Here is an 18,288-nt window from a genome sequence, read left to right as displayed (position 1 = left end):
AACTGAAGAAACAGTACCCTCAAGGTGGGTGTCCCATGTAGTAAGGTGTTGTATAAATTCAGTGTGCTCCTAAATGTATTGATGAAAGGGTAAATGGTTTTGATTTTAAATGAAGTGTCCTGCAGCTTGCAGGAATGAAAACACCATCATCTAAAAAGGCATTTTGGGATTTCCCCAGTGATCTAAAAATCTAAAAAGGCATCGTGGGAACATGAGAAGAAAACAGAACATAAGCAGCAGGTTTTACTAATGATTTTAAAGAAAATGTATCCAGACTCATAAAGGACATAATGCATCTTTTTTTCCAATGATGAAAAAATGATGTTTGAGTATTTGCAGAAAAGTTTTCTCATCAAAAGTGTTTTCTAAAAAATAGTCCTTAAAAAAATATTGTGTCTTCTTTAATTACAGATTGTGAAACTGTGGTGAATTCCAATAAATATTCACCTGCAAATTTGAGTAAGTAGAACAAATTTAAATCTAATTTAATTTATTTATTTATTTGACAGGGACAGTGTACATTAAAAAGCATTCCTGCAAATGCACCAGAATTAGCCAAAAGGCTATTTTTCATCTGTTGTCCCTGGACAGATCTTAAAATTGTCTTCCTAAAAAAACACAACAATAAGCATGCTACAATGTAAAATACAAATATAAAAATAAATAAAAACAGCTATAACTCCTCAAAACTGATGCTGAACTCAAACTGAAATCATTTATGTATCATAATACTGTTCATATTGCAATGCACAGCCAGCCTTTAAAAACATAAACCGGCAACTCCTCTTTAACACAGTTGGTGATATTCTTTTTTTTCTGATATGCTGGCAAGTTAGAAAAACATATTTGTGTGAATTACACTTAATAAATTTAAACCCTATGATCTTAACTTTAACCACTGCTCCCTGAATATATAACATAAATAATCAGTTAAAGGAAAAAATCTGGCTGTCTATAACAGTCTAAGAGATTGCTTTTATAATAATGCAATTTCAACAGAGAGATGCTTTAAAGAGTGTTCGTCTCTGGAGCTTAAGTCATTTTTAAGAGAAACAAAATCAAATATGTCTTTCTTTGGTCACTTCTGCATCTTCTGCGTTTGAGGCTTAAAGGAGGGACAAGTGCAGGATAGGTAATATTGCTCCTTTTTGCAGGACTTGAAAGTGTTTGTTCCGGTGTTCCTGTGTGTTCAGAGCAATCTTCTTTTTAAATCCAGTGGAAAAAATAACCATGGTTGTTTAAGCAAAATGGTTTCAAAACAAAACAGTTTGCACTGCTACATAGTAAGCATTAATATGCTGCTGCTGGCTGTCGCTTGCTCACTGCTTCCATTCCTTAAAGAGGTCAAGGTTCATAAATACTCCTAACACTCAAGCATGGCTACTCTGTATAGCTGCCTGGGACTGTGAAACGTAAGATAATTGAGTCCCATAAAATGGAAGATGATAGTATTTTCATAGAGCAGTTCCCCTGCTTTATAATGTGATTAAAAAACACAGAAGCGGACGAAAACTGTTGAGGTCAAATTGAGGCCAGAATAATAAAAGACACTTTTCACAAGGCTTTTAGGAAGATTAGCAGGAAATAGAGCTGGGCCCAAATGTTCTAGTATGCTGCTGTATAAATTCAGTCTCCTAAGAAAAATTCAGCAGAAGAAAACTATTCATTAATGGACATTTTCAAAGCAAATATTACCAGATTATATCACTTTCTTAGTAAACACAGGCTGTACAGTTTATACTGTTGCCTCGTAACAAAAAGGTATTTTCTGTGTGAATTTCAATTGTTTGCCTTCTCATGCATGGATTCTTTACAGGTACTACAACTTTTGCTTAAAATGTCAAAAATGCATGCATTCTGGGTTAATTGGCCAATTTAAACTACTACTAAGTGTGAGTGAGTATAGTTGTGCTTCTCTCAAACTGACCTCAGGATATACAACTATAAGGAAGTAGAAGAGATTAATTCTCTGTATTATACAACTCTTCAGCAGTTTATCACAAAATTTGATTTGACAGTTTTTTAATTTTGTAACAGCGACATGTAGAACATCTCCCTGGAAGGAAAGAGTTCAATAAAACATTAATGAAAATACAAGAATGAAACATTTTCAAAAACACAGAAAATGAAGAAAGGATGACTTCTACAGCAAGGTAGAAAAAGAAATTTACAAAAGTTTAGCCTTTTGCTCATAGCGGCAAAAAGCAAAAAACAAAATCAATTAATCTGAAAACAAATGCAGATTGCAATAACTGCCAAAGAAGATCTAAAGAGGTGTCTTCCAACTTTTTAGATATAATGAGTTTGCTTTATGATTTTATGTTTTTTAACAAATGCAACCAAATGCAATGCTGTCCATAAAGTTTAAATTTAACTGTGATATGTTTGGATTTAAGATTGATCAATTGAGTGAAGACTACTACACTTTACCTTGATTCATCAGTTCATGAGAAGAGGTCAAAACTATCTTTGGATTTTATTTGCATTTCATGATTCAGTCCGACACAAAGTAGTACTAAATTGAAAGTTAAATGTCTTTTACATAAAATATCAATATACAGGCAGAGATTTGAGATTGTTATAAGAAAACATGTGAAAAAGCTCACTGTGTACTATTAGATAAAAGGCTCTGTATTAGTTTTGAGATAAATGCATCTAAAGACGGAACTTGCTCAAGTTTTATTTAAATGTGTAAATAAAAAGTGTAAAAAGTGATAACTTTGTCAAGACAGAAGTACGCTCAGTCTGGCATAATGAAGTGTTTAATCAAAGAGAAATCGAGCCTGAAGATTTCCAGACACATTAATGTCATAAATGAAAAAAAGCAAAGCAACTCTTTGGTTATTACCAAACATTAAAAATACATTGAGAAGAGAATTGAAATTGGCTGCTTGTGGGCAGCTCTGACTGTTAATGACGCTATAATTTTCCCCATTGAGAAACCCCCATACTGCTTTTAGTAAAAATTATATGGTCAGGATCAGTGAAATACACTGACATCCCTGTTCAAAACTGTTCTACCAATTCTGCAAAACTGCACTATAAGGGGTTCCTGGTTATTGGAGATAAAGTATCTCATTTCAAATTGAATGGAGGCGAAAATTATACTTGTTCCTATTTTATAAATATGAAAATGCAAATTCAAAAAAATGCTTCTTGCAGAAAATGATGTGAGCAGCCACTGTGAGAAACATTGCGGTCCCTCTTTGATTGTGTCTCCTGCTTTGTCTCATGACTTCACTCATATTCCCCAAAAAACTGGACTCATCATCTTTCATACTTTTACCAATCAGAGCAACACATACTTTTTCTCATTTCCGGTGTGATCCAATTTTCTTTCGGTCATTTTGCTACTTTCTGCAGCTCAGTAATCCTCCTCTGTTTCTTTCCATCTCTGTCAGTTTCATTCTCATTTTTCCTCACTCAGCAGCCCCGGGGTCCGTCTCTCCTCTTTCTTTTTTTTCCTCACTCGTCTTACGTAAGTTTAGACTATTTCTCCTGTCCTCTGAGGACTCTCTGATAGTTATGAAACAGCACTGGGGGATTTCGTGAAGAGGGGAAAGGACTCAAAACAGAAATGTCATTTTTCTTCTTCATCTACATGGGAATTAGGGAGAGAACAGACCATCCCTTGAAATGAATACCTCGATGAAAGCAAACTTTGAAGCATGTACCAGTTTGAAGGAAGACTCAGGGTCAAGTGAAACATTTAGCAATTCTAGAAGCAGCTTTAGTGATCTAAATGAAATGCTAGCCAAAGGTCAAAAACCAAAGCAGAAATTCTTAAAGCCAGGAAAATATGTTTTTGTTCTCAGCACAGTTGGCCACCTTGACATCATTGGCAGCTGCTGGATGAGAGGCAGCAATTGCGAACTGAGAGGATGACATTTCCTCTCTGAATCTGCTGGGATTACTGTACCTTGCCAAAGCTGCCTTTGCCCAGCACCATGAGGAAATTGAAGTCATGGATTCCCACTCTGACTTTTCCAGGACCTGGAGAGTGTATGGGTGGGCAGGACGGGACAGGGGTTGGAGACAGGACCAGGGGAAAAGGCTCAGGCACCGGGGCAGCCAAAACCTGAGGCAGAGAGGGTGTTGTGACATCTGGCTGAGGTTCCTGGAGGATCATAAGGAGAAATATTATAGAAAAACCGAATGGTTAAGTCTAATTGTACTAAAACTAACCCATAAAAAGGAAAACAAAAAACTATTGTACCCCTTATCATTCAAAACAGCCCTGCAACCTTCTGGAAGCAAATTCTAACAAGGAAGTTAATTTTTTATGTGACAAAAATGTATAAATAATTTAGAAAAATGGAAATTTGTAAACCAAAATCTGAAGGGTGGAATGCATATGAATTATTGACCCTTAAGCCAACAACTAAACACAATTAAAAACATCCAAATAGCACAGGTCACCAAATAAGAAATAGAGTCTAACCTTTCTGAGGAAAAGTAAATAAAGTAAAGTACATTTTATTTATATATCATCTGTCTCAGATAGTAGTAAACTATACAACAATTAGAAACTCTCAATGTAGGAGAACTCTAATGAAAAAAACAACAACATAAAAGTTGAGGTTGTAAAGACTTGAAACCTGTGAGTTCACCCTCCAAACATACTCTAGCTATATATGCAAACTTAGTATATTGCTAGGAAGACTGAGCATACACTAAAAAAACTAAATTTACAGGTTTGTAAAGCTAGTAGAAAGATATATAAACGGATATATAATATACAAATTAAATAAAAATACATAAAAAATAAAAGACATATAAGTTTTTGATGTTAATTGGACAAAAGGAATGTAAATATTCTAAGATGTGCTAGAGAAAAATATGCTAAAATAACTCATAATTCATATTTTTATTGAATTAATTTTAAAAAGGAGAACAATGATCAAAATGATGAAAAATCTACAAAAAAACAATCTATTATCTAGATAATTGTTGGCCCATGAAGGTTAAGCAAAAAAAAAAAATATATATATATGCTACATACTTCATATACATGCTTCTACAGACGTCCTCCTACCTGCAGATCTGGATCCGGTACTGGGATGTTATAATACTCCCCCTCATCCTGTGCAAGCAGTTTAAACCAGCCACAGATAGGACGTCTGAAGATCTCACTGACGCCGAATGACAGCGCTCCCATAAAATCATTCCTGGACGTCCGGTCCCAGTCCCACACCTCCACAGACAGACGCCTGTCCCACTGGTTGCCACGAACTGAGCTGAGGAAACCCAAAACTCAAGCTCAAGTGGGGTATCTTACACCAGGGCATGTAAGTGTCTATCATACAATGGTACAGAAAGTATTCAGACTCCTTTACATTTTCCCGTTTCATTGCAGCCATTTGCTGAAATCAAAAAGGTTAATCTTATTTCTCATTAATGTACACGCAGCACCCCATCTTGACAGAAAAACAGAAATGTAAAGCATTTTGTAAACTTATTAAAAACGAAAAACTAAAATATCAGATGGTAGTAAGTATTCAGACCCTTTGCTGTGACACTCATATTTATTTCACATGGTGTCCATTTCTTCTGATCCTCCTTGAGATGGTTCTACTCCTTCATTGGAGTCCAGCTGTGTTTAATTAAACTGCTTGGACTTGATTAGAAAAGGCACACACCTGTGTATATAAGAGCTTACAGCTAACAGTGCATGTCAGAGCAAACGAGAATCATGAGGTTGAAGGAGCGCAGAGACAGAAGGTTACAAGGTTACAAAAGCATTTCTGTAGCATTCAAGGCCCCTAAGAGCACAGTGGTCTATATAATCCTTAAATGGAAGAGGTTTGGGATGACCAGAACTCTTCCTGGACCTGGCCGCCCAGCCAAACTGAGCAATTGCGGGAGAACAGTCTTTGTTAAAGAGGTAAAGAAGAACCCGAAGATCACTGTGACTGAGCTCCAGAGATGCAGTAGGGAGATGGGAGGAAGTTCCATAAAGTCAACTATCATTGCAGCCCTCCACCAGTCAGGGCTTTATGGCAGAGTGGCCCAGGGGAGCCTCCCCTCAGTGCAACACATAGGAAAGCCTGCATACACTTTGCCAAAAAAAAACAAAAAAACACATGAAGGAATCCTATACTAAGAGACAATATTATCTGGTCTGATGAGACCAAGATTTAAGTTTTTGGCTTCAATTCTAAGCAGTATGTTTGGAGAAAACCAGGAACTGGTCATCACCTGCCCAGTACATCCCAACAGTGAAACATGGGGGGCGGCATCATGCTATGGGGTTGTTTTTCAGCTGCAGGGACAGGTCCACTGGTTGCAATTGAAGGAAAGATGAATGCGGCCAAGTACAGAGATATATCCCAGAAGTAAATCTCTTCCAGGGTGCTTAGGACCTCAGACTGGGCCGAAGGTTCACTTCCAACAAGACAATGACCGTAAGCACACAGCTAAAATAATAAAGGACCGGCTTGGGAACAACTCTGCGACCGTTCTTGACTGGCCCAGCCAGAGCCCTAACCTTAACCCAATTGAGCACCTCTGCAGACCTAAAAATGGCTGTCCACCAACGCTCACCATCCAACCTGAACTGGAGAGGATCTGCATGAAGAATTGCAGAAGATGCCCAAATCCAGGTGTGAAAAACTTGTTGCATCATTCCGAAGAAGACTCATGGCTGCACCAGCTCTTAAGGGTGCTTCTGCTCAATATTGAGCAAAGGGTCTGAATACTTTTGACGATGTGATTTCAGTTTTTTTCTTCTAAATAAATTTGCAAAAAATGTAACATTTCTGCTTTTTTTTTTGGCAAGATGGGGTGCTGAGCGTACATTAATTAACATAAAATTAACTTTATTGATTTTAGCAAATGTAATGTAAACAAAGAGGGAAAAATTTAAAGGGGTCTGAATACTTTCCGTACCCACTATAAAAGATACTAAAAAGTACAGAAACTCTAACAATAAAGGATGCCCAAAAACAAGCATATTTTAAGGTTAGAATCATCCATCTCGGTATTTTTATATTCTCTATAGGATTTTTATCCTTCATGGATTGCATTTTAGTTTCTATCTTGGATTAAATTTCACGGGGACTCACAAGGTAAAACTCTCGTTCCAGACCGGATTAAGTGTTGAGCGGATGGTCTTAGTCTTCTGTTTGCTGTGACTCTTTGGGTCTGGAATCAGTTTAAGTTTTACATATGGATCTGACAAACCATTCGGATCCATTGGCATCAGATTGCGAGCCTCCCGGACTTCAGGTTTTTAACAGAATAAATAGACAACAAAAAGAAAAAAAATAAATATTTAATTATCTGGATATAAGGTGTTTTTTGATCCATATCCCCAAGGATCTCACCAGTGACGTAGATATCCTCTTTGTCTCCTCTAATGGTCAGATGGATTCTTCCTCTTTTCTCAGTGTGATCCTGACCACACAGACTGGGAACACTGGTTTCACATCGCCGATGGACGTTCATGTCACAACCTTATTGTGCAAAACATAGAAGCAAAGCACTTCGTCTAAGATAAAAGAAACATATTAAGACAAAGAATATAAAAAAATATATGTATAAAAAAATAAAATGAACTACTTAGATTAAATAAATTTGATTGATGTTTTGCCATATTTTCTTTAGGGATAGTTGAATACAAGTATTTGAAGGCTGATGCAGATGATGGTTATTTTTGACAGTCTAACCAATACCCAATATTTGCTGCTGATATTATGAGGCTTAATTCTTAGGTCCAGTTTTGAATTTTCTTCCGTCATTCAAATTATAAAAATGACACGATGACAAAAAATGTAACGTAAGTCTAGAACTAGAAAATCCCTTTATTGTCCTACTGTACATCCCTTTATTTTCACTACGTGTTTCACTTCTTAAAGGTAAATTTCCCATATTATTCCCATGCTTTGTAGTCTTTTTACTGAGATTCTTAACAAACAGCCTAGTCAGAGTCTCTCATAACGTCTACCAGGCCTGTTGCTGTGTACCATCTATCAGTGCAGATCAAATAGTAAGACTATTATACTTTTCCCTTACTGACAAAAAAAGGGGAAAAAAGTGTTTTTAAAATACATGTATATGTGGTTGGGCAAAACTTAGTGCTGAATTGGAGCTAAATGAGAAGCAAAAAATCTCTTAATGAAGTTATAGAGCCTTAAAACTACAGTTGGTAAAAAAGATATTGTCTCTGAGGCAGCTGGCTCTCCTGGAACAGATAACCAATATACCAAATCAGCTAATATCATATCAGTGTGCTCTACTTCTGTTATTCTACAAAGAGTGGAGTGAATTTTATGCTGAAGTCTGCTTTAGAACCAATATAACTTCTATCATTGTTTTTAGAATACCTGTAATCTATGCAAAAGTTCCATTATTTAGCTTAAAGAGAAAAAAGGATAAAACCACTCTGAAGATTTTGAACATTTACTACAAACCTTTGGACAAATATTATAATACAGTAAAACAGTTTTACTAAGATTCTCATCTCAGTTTGAGATAGTTATATCAGCATTATACCATCCCTTATTTAAAAGATGCAGAGGTGAATTTTATGTTTTCTTCAAGCCAAAATGAAACTAAACTCTCCAGTTTGCGGGTCAACACTGTGGGCTGCTGTGTACAGGGTCAAAATGAAAGATGGAACTTACTGGTACATTTCATGCCCTGGTGTATGAGTCCATACAGAAGTGATCCACAGTGGTCACAGAATGTGGGGCTCGAGTAAGTATGGATCTTAAATGTGTGCTGACTCTTTAAGTCCTGAAATGAGAAAACAAACAAAGCAAAAAATGAACAAACTGAGAATTCACACATAACACATTATGTCTACAAGCAAATGTTTTCACTCTTATGATAGGTGAATGGCGACTGAAGATATATGCAAATTGGATTTCCCCACCGGGAAAGGAAATTCTGTGCATCCAGGCAAGGCCAGTGTATATTTACCATGCAGGAAGGAATGAATCATTTTTATCTCTTAATAACCGCCCCGCCACCCTCTCTCCCAAACTGTATTCCCTCCATCGTTGCTATTAATAACTGCTGTCACCCCACTTCTCCTGAGGAAAAGACAAATCTCCCAAATATCCTCAAGATGCCACACACAGGAGGGCTGAGGAGTCGGCTGCTCTTGCTATCGTCTAATTCTCACTCTTATCAGTCTTTCTCACCCCCCTTCTGCATCTCCCCCCTCCGTCCCTATCTCAACCTCTCTGCATCCCCTTGCAGGATGACATGACATGAGCATTGATGTCACTGTTGAGATGCAGAAGAAGCCTGGATTGACAAATGAGTCACGCATACTTGCCTTGGGCAATAAGGGGAATGGCTTAATGTGTAGATGAGGGTGTGCACTTTACTGTAAGTCCTGACAAAGGTGGGAAACTTGATGATATAAATGGAGGTGCAGCAGGCGATAACAGGAACACTCACATCGGGCCTTGGGGCAGCCACAGAGCCGGGACATGTGAAGGTAACAAACTCGTGGCATCTTTTATGGACCACGAAGCTGCAAACTGGGGAAAACAGGAAGTATGAGCCTGACATTTTTTTATCAGTTTTGCAGAGAGATATATCAGAAAAATAAAAACAAAAGATAAACAGAAAAATAAAGGTTAATTTCTACCTTGACACTGGAATCCCTGTTTGCCGATACCCCTAGATGAGAATAAAATATGGATTAGGACACAGAAACAATCTACTGTGATTCCGTTTTCAAAGTCATTGTTCAGCCCCATATAAAGAATTTTTATTAAGGAAAAGAAAGCAGAAACACTGTAGAAACTCGATAACAAAAAACTCATCTTGTGACTTGTTCAAACAGAAGCACACAGTAACTTAATTCTAGAGACCTGGCCTGCTCACAGTGTCTCCTCAAAGGTTTAATTGAATAATTAAAATCATTGATTGGCCAAAGCGTCCATTCAGCAGCTGGCCCGGTTTGAATCAAATTGAACTGGTTGTTCAGAAAGTCAAACACTTGAGACATGGCAGAAAGCTTGGCTACAATCATACGATATGTTTAAACTGACCATAATGACTGATCTGCAATCAGTTTCCCATGATTAAATATGAGGTTGCGGAAGGTGATCTGATCCTTGATCGGCATAAAGAGTGAGCTTTCCTTGGCCCTGGTATTATCACAATTCATATGTTTTTCCAGCAGGGGGCGATAAATAACAAGATATTTATTATATGCAGAGAACTGCATCCTATGAAGAGCAAATATTTAAATATAGTGCAGTACTTCTTTATAAAAAAAAATGCTGGGAAACTGTATTTGCTCTTTTTGTAAAAGTGTTTTCATAAATTTACAAATGCAAAAAAAAGTCCAGTTATTCAGAGACACGTTTAAAAGTTTTAAATCTATTAAGCATTGGAGGTGACGGAACAACTACATTCATGAACTACATTCATGCTCTATTTGTACAGTATAAGACTTCACTGCATAGTTTGTTGACCGCATTTTAAGTCATGGTTAATTATTTCCACTCAAGATTTAAAGAACAATTATCTTTCTTGAATGATCTCTTCTCTAATTTAGTCAGAAAAGATGAAAGCATTTGAAAAAAAAAAAATTATCACTTCTCTGTAAATTGACCATTTGAATAATCAATTGTCAGATCCCTTTTTTTGCTTTGTTTTGATGCTGATATACTTTGGTATTTTTTGTTATTCTTTCCTTTTCTAAGGCCTTGAAAAAAGCATTAACAACCCTTGGACTTTTCTACTGCTTGTCAATTTTACACACTTTTTTTTTCCACCTTTGTATTATCATTACACTGTCACAAGTACAGAGCAATGAAATTATCTTTCTGCATTAAACCCATCCCCTTGGGTAGCAGTGGGCTGCCATTGTGCGGTGCCCAGGGCAGTGTGGGGTTAAGGGACTTTGTTCAGGGACCCAGAGTGGCAGTCTAATAGATTGGGGCTCCAACTCAGAACCTCTGGATTCCATGCACAATGTCCTAACAACTAGGCCGCCACTCCTGTAATGCACTGCACACGTGAAGAAAGGGTTGAAGGAAAATAATTAATAATTTCCACATTGTGTACAAACAGAAATATGAAAATAGTGTGCATTTACTTTTGATTCATTTTATTTGGTACTTTGTAGTTAAATGCCTTAGCATTTACAGTTGCAACTATATAGGTGCTTTGCTTTAACAGTTCTATGTCAATCAGCTCATGCTCAGTCAAACTGGATTGACAGCATCTGTAAAACATAAGTTTTCAAGTCTTGCCCCAGAAAGATCCATGTATTTGGTTTGATCTTTAATTACGTGACATCTAAAAAGCAGATGATTGCAAGTTTTATTTTTGATTATTAGGGGGCTAAAAATGGATCAATATCATACTTCAGTTCTCTTTTTAAAATCTTAAGTTGTGTACTATTTTGGGCACTCTACCCTTTTCCGGCTCAAGACCATGGTCTCGGATTTGGAGGCACTGATCCTCATCCTGGCCGCTTCACACTAGGCTGCGAACCGCTCCAGTGAGAGCTGTAGCTCATGTCCTGATAAAGCCAATAGAACCACATCATCTGCGAAGAACAGAGATGCAATCCTAAAGCCACCAAAACAGATCCCCTCAACATCTTGGCTGCACCTAGAAATTCGGTCCATAAAAGTTATGAACAGAATCTGTGACAAAAGGCAGCCTTGGTGGAGTCCAACCCTCACCGGAAACGAGTCCGACTTACTGCCGGCAATGCGGACCAGGCTCTAACACTGGTCATACAGAGACCTAACAGCCCTTATTAAAGTGCTCGGTACTTTATACTCCTGGAGTACCCCCCACAGAACCCCCCAAGGGACACGGTCGAATGCCTTCTGCAGATCCACAAAACACATGTAGACTGGTTGGGCAAACTCCCACGCACCCTCCAGAATCCTGCTGACGGTATAGAGCTGATCCAGTGTTCCACGGACAGGACGAAAACCACACTGCTACTCCTGAATCCAAGATTCGACTATCTGACGGACCCTCCTTTCCAGAACCCCTGAATAGGCCTTAACAGGATGGCTTAACAGTGTGATTCCTCTGTAGTTGGAGCACACCCTCCGGTCCTGTTTTTTAAATAGAGGGACTACCAACCCAGTATGTCAGTCCAGGGGAACTGCCCCTGATGTCCACGCAATGTTGCAGAGCCGCGTTAACCAACAAAGACCCACAACATCCAGAGCCTTAAGGTAATCAGGGCGTATCTCATCCACCGAGGAGCTTTTTAACATCTCAGTGACTTCAGCACCAAAGATCGGAGAACCGGACCCCGAGCCCCCATTCTCTGCTTCCTCAATGGACGACGTGTTTGTGGGATTAAGGAGGTCTAAGAAATAGTCTGCCCACAGACATATGGCGTCCTGAGTTGAGGTCATTAATATTATGTTCAATATAAACAGTTTATCAAATATTTCATATATAGGCTACATTTTCTAACTTGCTTTCTTGGCTTTTATTCCAGTTAATCCAGGTTTGCTGATCACTTCACGTGTAACATGTAGATCCTCATCCCACCTCAGTTTAAATACTTCTTAGTTTCTTTGCTCTATGTGAGAGCCTTTGCATTTGTTTCACCTTGTACTACTCATCGCCATGTCAGATTTTATTCCTGTTCTCTTTAGTTCTTGATTCCTCCATTTGTGACTTCCTGCCTTCCAGCACATTCAGCTTTCTTTTTGCTAAATAAAAGTTTTATAGCTCACCTGTCTGCCTTGTGACTGTCAGACTGAATTTGGGAGCTCATTCACACAGTGCCTTTAAAGATATTGTAGCTTGGGGATTCAGTGAAGCGAGCTTGCATTTAAGAGTTCCTCTAACTCAGTTATTGTTGTTAGGGTTGCTGTTTTCAAAGACAGCACACTCCTTACAAAGCATTTGCAAAACAACTGAACTGGAGAGGATCAAACCCCCAGAGGGAGATATTGAAATCATTTTTCAATTGATGTAGTTTATTATTACAAATATATGCATGGACAAGTCTTAAACTTGACACAAAAGCAAAACATGGTTGTTGAAATCTATAACCATTAGAGATGTTCTTTTTTCAGTTTGGAGAGTGTATGACAAAATGTAGTATTAGGATTAAGTAGCAATCTACTAGCTGTAGGAGAAATAAATGTGTTTTACTGTCAGATTGAAAACACTATGTTTGTTTGCAAAACACAAAGTAGGAAAACAAGCAAAAAGATTTAAATGTCAACAAATATGAGAGTAGTATCTTTAAAATGAATGCATTTTAGCGCTTACTGATATTCTTTGCTAATAACATGCATAAAAAAGGGTTTGTGAAACTGGTGTTATCTGTCTCATTTGACTATTTTACAACTGGTAATTCTAGAAACAACTGGAACTTAATAGATCTAATGCTTCCATTAGGGAATATGCTTAAATAAGCGCTCCACCTCTTTTCCACCATCTGCCCTTGTCATGCTGTCAGCAGGATGTAAATGTGTGTTAAGCATTTAACTGAAGGCAACTTAAACCACAGATGAAAATATTTTGTATATAATGGCATTTATCTAATAGCAGAACAGGTTCTTGCTCTTTACCTCATGTTTTTTTTAAATCCTAGAATATTTTAGTAATTTGTTTTTGGTTTGGTGTGTACTAAAACACAGTAAATTTGAATATATAAAATTATTTTTATCACGTTCTTTGTATTCGAATGTTGGTCTAATGGGAAAAAGGTTACTTAAGGCTGAAATTAAAAAAGGCAGCATTCAACAATAAAAATGCGGATCTCTTGTAACGATGTTTAGAAAATGAGCAAATACTGCAGTCCTTCATTGTTTGATAGCACTTTAAACATTTTTGGAAGCTCTAACTCATAATTCAAACATATTTATTAGTTGTTTAAAACACAAAAATTACAATAACAATTTTTAAGGAAACCATCATAGCCGTAATTACTCCTGCTTTTAATATTTGTATAGAGGTGACAGACTGGAATTAAATGTTGATTCAGTCTTTTTTTGTAATCATGATGCTGTCTAAAGGCCCACTGATTGCTCATTTTAAACAGATATCCTAAAACTATGATTGTTGTCTTACATATATTGTATTTTAAAAAGTTTCAATGTCTCAATGAGTTGTGTAAGAAAGAATTGCTGTAAGTAACCATTTAACAAGTAGCAACCTCCATTCTTGGATTCTGGTTGAGTGGTGTTGAATTGTGTACCACATTTTGGACACAAGAATTAAAATCTCTGGCTTTAGCAGCAATCCCTTTGTGTGTGGAGATTGACAAATCTCCTGGTATAGATGTCTTAGGTAGCTCGATTTTTCTCCTGAACAATTGAGATTCTCACTTAATTGGGGAGCTGGCCAACCCTTTCCTTTTCCTGTTCCTCAAAATAAAATTATGGAGAAAATGTTAAGATTCTGGGTCAGGATAAACAGAGCAACATCCTGCAAATAGCATGTCGACCCCTTCTTAGCAGCAAGCAGAGAACTTCTACTCAACATATGGCATGCCCTGACTCATCCACGGACATCACATACATAAAGTGGGCTGCTGTGACAACAAATCCCATAATATGTTGTGAGGTGAGCTCTTGCAAAGCATTCTGGGATATATCTTCCCTTCTAGTGACCATGGATGATCACTACTTTCAAAGGTTCAGTGTCGGGAATTTCGAGTTAACTACTTTTTCATCCACTAGATATTTGGACACTCATCCTAAATGGCTTAACCAATATAAATAGTGCCCTATATAGTGATTAGGGTGAACATTCAGAGATAGCATTTCTGTCCACAAAGCTCCAGCCCTTAGCTGATTCTCAAGTGTTATCTAAACTAACAATCCTGTTGCAGTGCTGTATTGTTTAGTGCATTTGTGACTCATCATCATTATCCACTGTAAGCCGAATGAAACAACACTGTTAATTGCATTTAAGATCTTTGCATTAATTTTTACTCATATATACCTGCTGCTGTTTTGAACAGACATCAGCGAATGCATAAATACACGTAACTTTACTTGGACATTCCCTAAAAAATTCTTTGAACTGACTTTTAGACCCCCTTTAACCTCTTTCCAAATTATTTGTGTTATCTACCTAGTGTTGTATTTCCAGTAGTTTGTAGTGTTTGCATAGATGTTACATTTGCTTTAATCCTGGGTTATTAGAAATAAAGACATCAATATTTTAACCTGTAGTAGTCTAACTTTATTGTGGATTTACCGATTTATAAATAAAATCAGACTCACCCTCCTCTTAGTAACATTTGAATAAACAGGGACAGATTTCTTTAGTTGTTGATTAATAACTCTGCTGATAACCACAGTCTAATTTACTAAATCGGTGGAGACAAATGGAGTTTAAACAGCCGATCCAGGAATCTACCCTTGGATGACAAAAACCAAGAATCCTGGTGACTAAGCAAGTTACAGTAATAATCATTCAACTAATAATGTTTACTTGGTTCTACCCTTGGTTTTGAATGACCTATAAATTAACTACAACTTCAAGTTCTAGTTAATAATATATTTATAATCTACTGGTAAAATATCACAACAAATTCTAATGACCAATCATGCAACTTTATGGGGGGAGGATACAAATGTAAACATTTACCATTTGTAAAGTAATTCCCCAAATCAGAAACTCAACTTTTTCCAGCTTTCAACATTTTCAATGCTTCTGAAAGTGAAGTGTGAACATTACTGAAAAAAAAATATCTGTGGTCAATGTTGCCAAAGGAGGAATTGGCGCAATGCCAGAGAATGAAGAGAGATTCCTTTTGCTTGGAAACATATTTGGACCATGAGAAAAAAAATAATACAAAAATACTATTTCAGTAAAAAAATGAATAATTACTTAACTTTAGTATTGTTTGCATGTTTATTAAAGGTATAGTGGAGGATTTTCGTGAATTTCTGAAAAGACGTGCCCTCTCCACGTTTTAAAATAAATGCACATGCACAACCCTTTTCCCACTCCCGAGAGGGAACGCCTATTGAACCGGTGTGAGAACATGCACAAGCCCATTTCTCCTCGTGCATGCTCTGTTTAAAAGTTGCTGTTTGCATCGCCCATGCAAACCTACTTTCCAAAAGGAGATTTGCAATTTTTCCATTATGTCAGACTCACCACCGGTAAGAGAAAATGGGGATGAGCACATAGTATGGCCTTACTTATACATATCACCAGAATGATTGACAATTAGGACGACCACTTATTTTGATGATCCCCCAAGAAAAAGAACATCCTCCACTATACCATTAGAAATACAATATCAAGCCTGCAAAGAGAGATAAAATCAATGGAAGTCAAAGGTAGTCAACAGATGGTCCTTACTACATAACAGACCAAATTGGTTATTTCTAAGCATATTAGTATCGTCTGATAAGTAAAACCGGACCAATATAAGCGATCCATATGAGCGACCGATATGAGCAACCAATTTAAGCGACCAATATGATTGACATGAGCTGTGTCACAGTAATTGTGATGCAGTTCAGCATTGTCGGTGTTTATCTGAAACTAGGAAGCAATGGGAGCACTGCAGTCAGTTTTTCATGGTTCCCAAAGCATGGGGCAATGTATGATTAATGACATTATTAAATATTGGTTATCTGTCATAAGAACATATAAATGTTGTATATTGATATTGACTTAGATGTGATATAGTGTATTCATATATTTTTTCTTTTTACTTGGTTTAGTTAAATGTTGCTAGAATAAATATATCGTTTACTGCATCACTGATTTTGTCTATAAAGCGAACAAATTTTGTTACGAAATTATTATGTCTTGGAGAGAAGATGTTTCTATTGATTCTGTTTATTTGTGACATGGTGCACAAATTCACTCCTTTACTTTTCACTCCATAGGGCCATGAGATCATGCAGGAATTTACAGAATAATATCCTGAAAGAGAGTAGGTTGTTTGGCTAATAATTCCTGATAACAGACTGATGTGTTTTTGATTTTATTTGGGAATAAGTTGGTTCATATTTTATTTTTTTATCCCACCTGTATATTTGTATTGAAATTACTTTAAACTTTAAACCCACAATGTACCTGCAGTGCTCAACATAGACTGCCTGGCTTCATGTGCTTTACTTAAAAGAAAACCCTAATCTGTAATTGTTTATTGGGATTTTTTCTCCTTCATGTTTTCAACCTCTGCTAGACTTCCCCAATAACATTCAGGATTTTTGTGATGCATTGGCAAAGTATATACTATAACCAGAATCTTTTAATTAATCAGAAAACACACTCTATGGTCACCAGATAGCCAGTTGAGAGCTGTTGTACTGACATCTTGTTAAAAATGAGATGCTTTCACCCTGAAATAGGTTTGTCTTCTGCTAGTAAAGACAGCAGCCAGTTGGGGAGAAGTCTTGAGAAATACCCAGGGGCTGCTGGCAGAGTTAGCGCCCTGCATCGACATATGGTACATCCCCACCATATGTCCACACATACGAGCACTTCTAACACAAATGGCCACAATGAAGTCTCCCGCTTGCTGAACACACTCGCATAGGAGAGGTTAGCTGTAAATTGTTTGGTGGTTATTTACCTCACAGCACCTACTTTTCAAGATCCCTTTTTTTAAGTTGCAGCATTGTTTTTGGTTACCACAAAAATCACGTTATTACTGGTATGCTCTTCTTTATCAGCAAAAATACAGTTTTTCAACTTTATAGCAGTGTTGATTACATAATGCAATTACTTGTCAAGTTCTTCTCAAGGAAAACACATTTTAAAAACTTGTAGACATTTTTAAATGCACAATTTTATTTCAAAGATAATTAACATTTTCATGTTTAGGGTTTAAAACTGCATCTTGTCATTCCTTGAAATATTTGAAAAATTATCTTAAGAAATATTTGAGGAGCCCAAATGAGAATTCATAGTTTGAAGGTTTAAGCTTGGTTTTGTTCCGAGTTTAATAAAAAAAAAATTTAAAGTTGTGACAAATTTTACTCTAAACTACTCCTGCTGTTTAAACTCTGATTAATGCGATGCCAGAAAACAACTGACCAGAGTTTTTGAAGCTTTTTAAGGCACAGAGGAGCACAGCCCTTCTCCATCCTGACCTATCACCAGCAGAAAGAAGATTGCTATACTGTGTTAGTTTTTACTGACAAAAAAAACAAAATGAAAATTGGATGTTTTGTAAAAACTTTGTCATAAGAAGTAAATATTTGTCAACTGGATTGACTAATTAATCTCAGTTCCCTATACTTTAAAAAAAAATCACATTATGAGAAGAACAACAACAAGAGATTACATTAAGGGGTTTGTGTTTGCGATAAGAAAATATCTATATGAATACATATATACATAGGTATGTGTATG

General features: G+C 36.9%; 1 protein-coding gene across 2 annotated transcripts in view; it reads right to left on the bottom strand.

Moving 5' to 3' along the window:
- The window catches only part of LOC107100308 (protein kinase C alpha type-like), a 37,762-nt gene that overhangs the window by 14,833 nt on the left and 4,641 nt on the right, over positions 1-18,288 (bottom strand). For both annotated transcript variants that reach the window (XM_015398750.1, XM_015398749.1), the window contains 7 exons: positions 9,602-9,633; positions 9,409-9,491; positions 8,625-8,736; positions 7,326-7,454; positions 7,065-7,221; positions 5,036-5,237; positions 3,920-4,117 (listed from right to left, as the gene is read on the bottom strand). In XM_015398750.1, coding sequence (XP_015254236.1) covers positions 3,920-4,117; positions 5,036-5,237; positions 7,065-7,221; positions 7,326-7,454; positions 8,625-8,736; positions 9,409-9,491; positions 9,602-9,633 — 913 coding nt within the window. The remainder of the gene's footprint in view (positions 1-3,919; positions 4,118-5,035; positions 5,238-7,064; positions 7,222-7,325; positions 7,455-8,624; positions 8,737-9,408; positions 9,492-9,601; positions 9,634-18,288) is intronic.

This window comes from Cyprinodon variegatus, unplaced genomic scaffold (assembly GCF_000732505.1).
Source record: "Cyprinodon variegatus isolate N-32 unplaced genomic scaffold, C_variegatus-1.0 Scaffold958, whole genome shotgun sequence".
NCBI classification, from domain to species: domain Eukaryota; kingdom Metazoa; phylum Chordata; class Actinopteri; order Cyprinodontiformes; family Cyprinodontidae; genus Cyprinodon; species Cyprinodon variegatus.
This window is presented reverse-complemented; position numbering and strand designations above follow the sequence as displayed.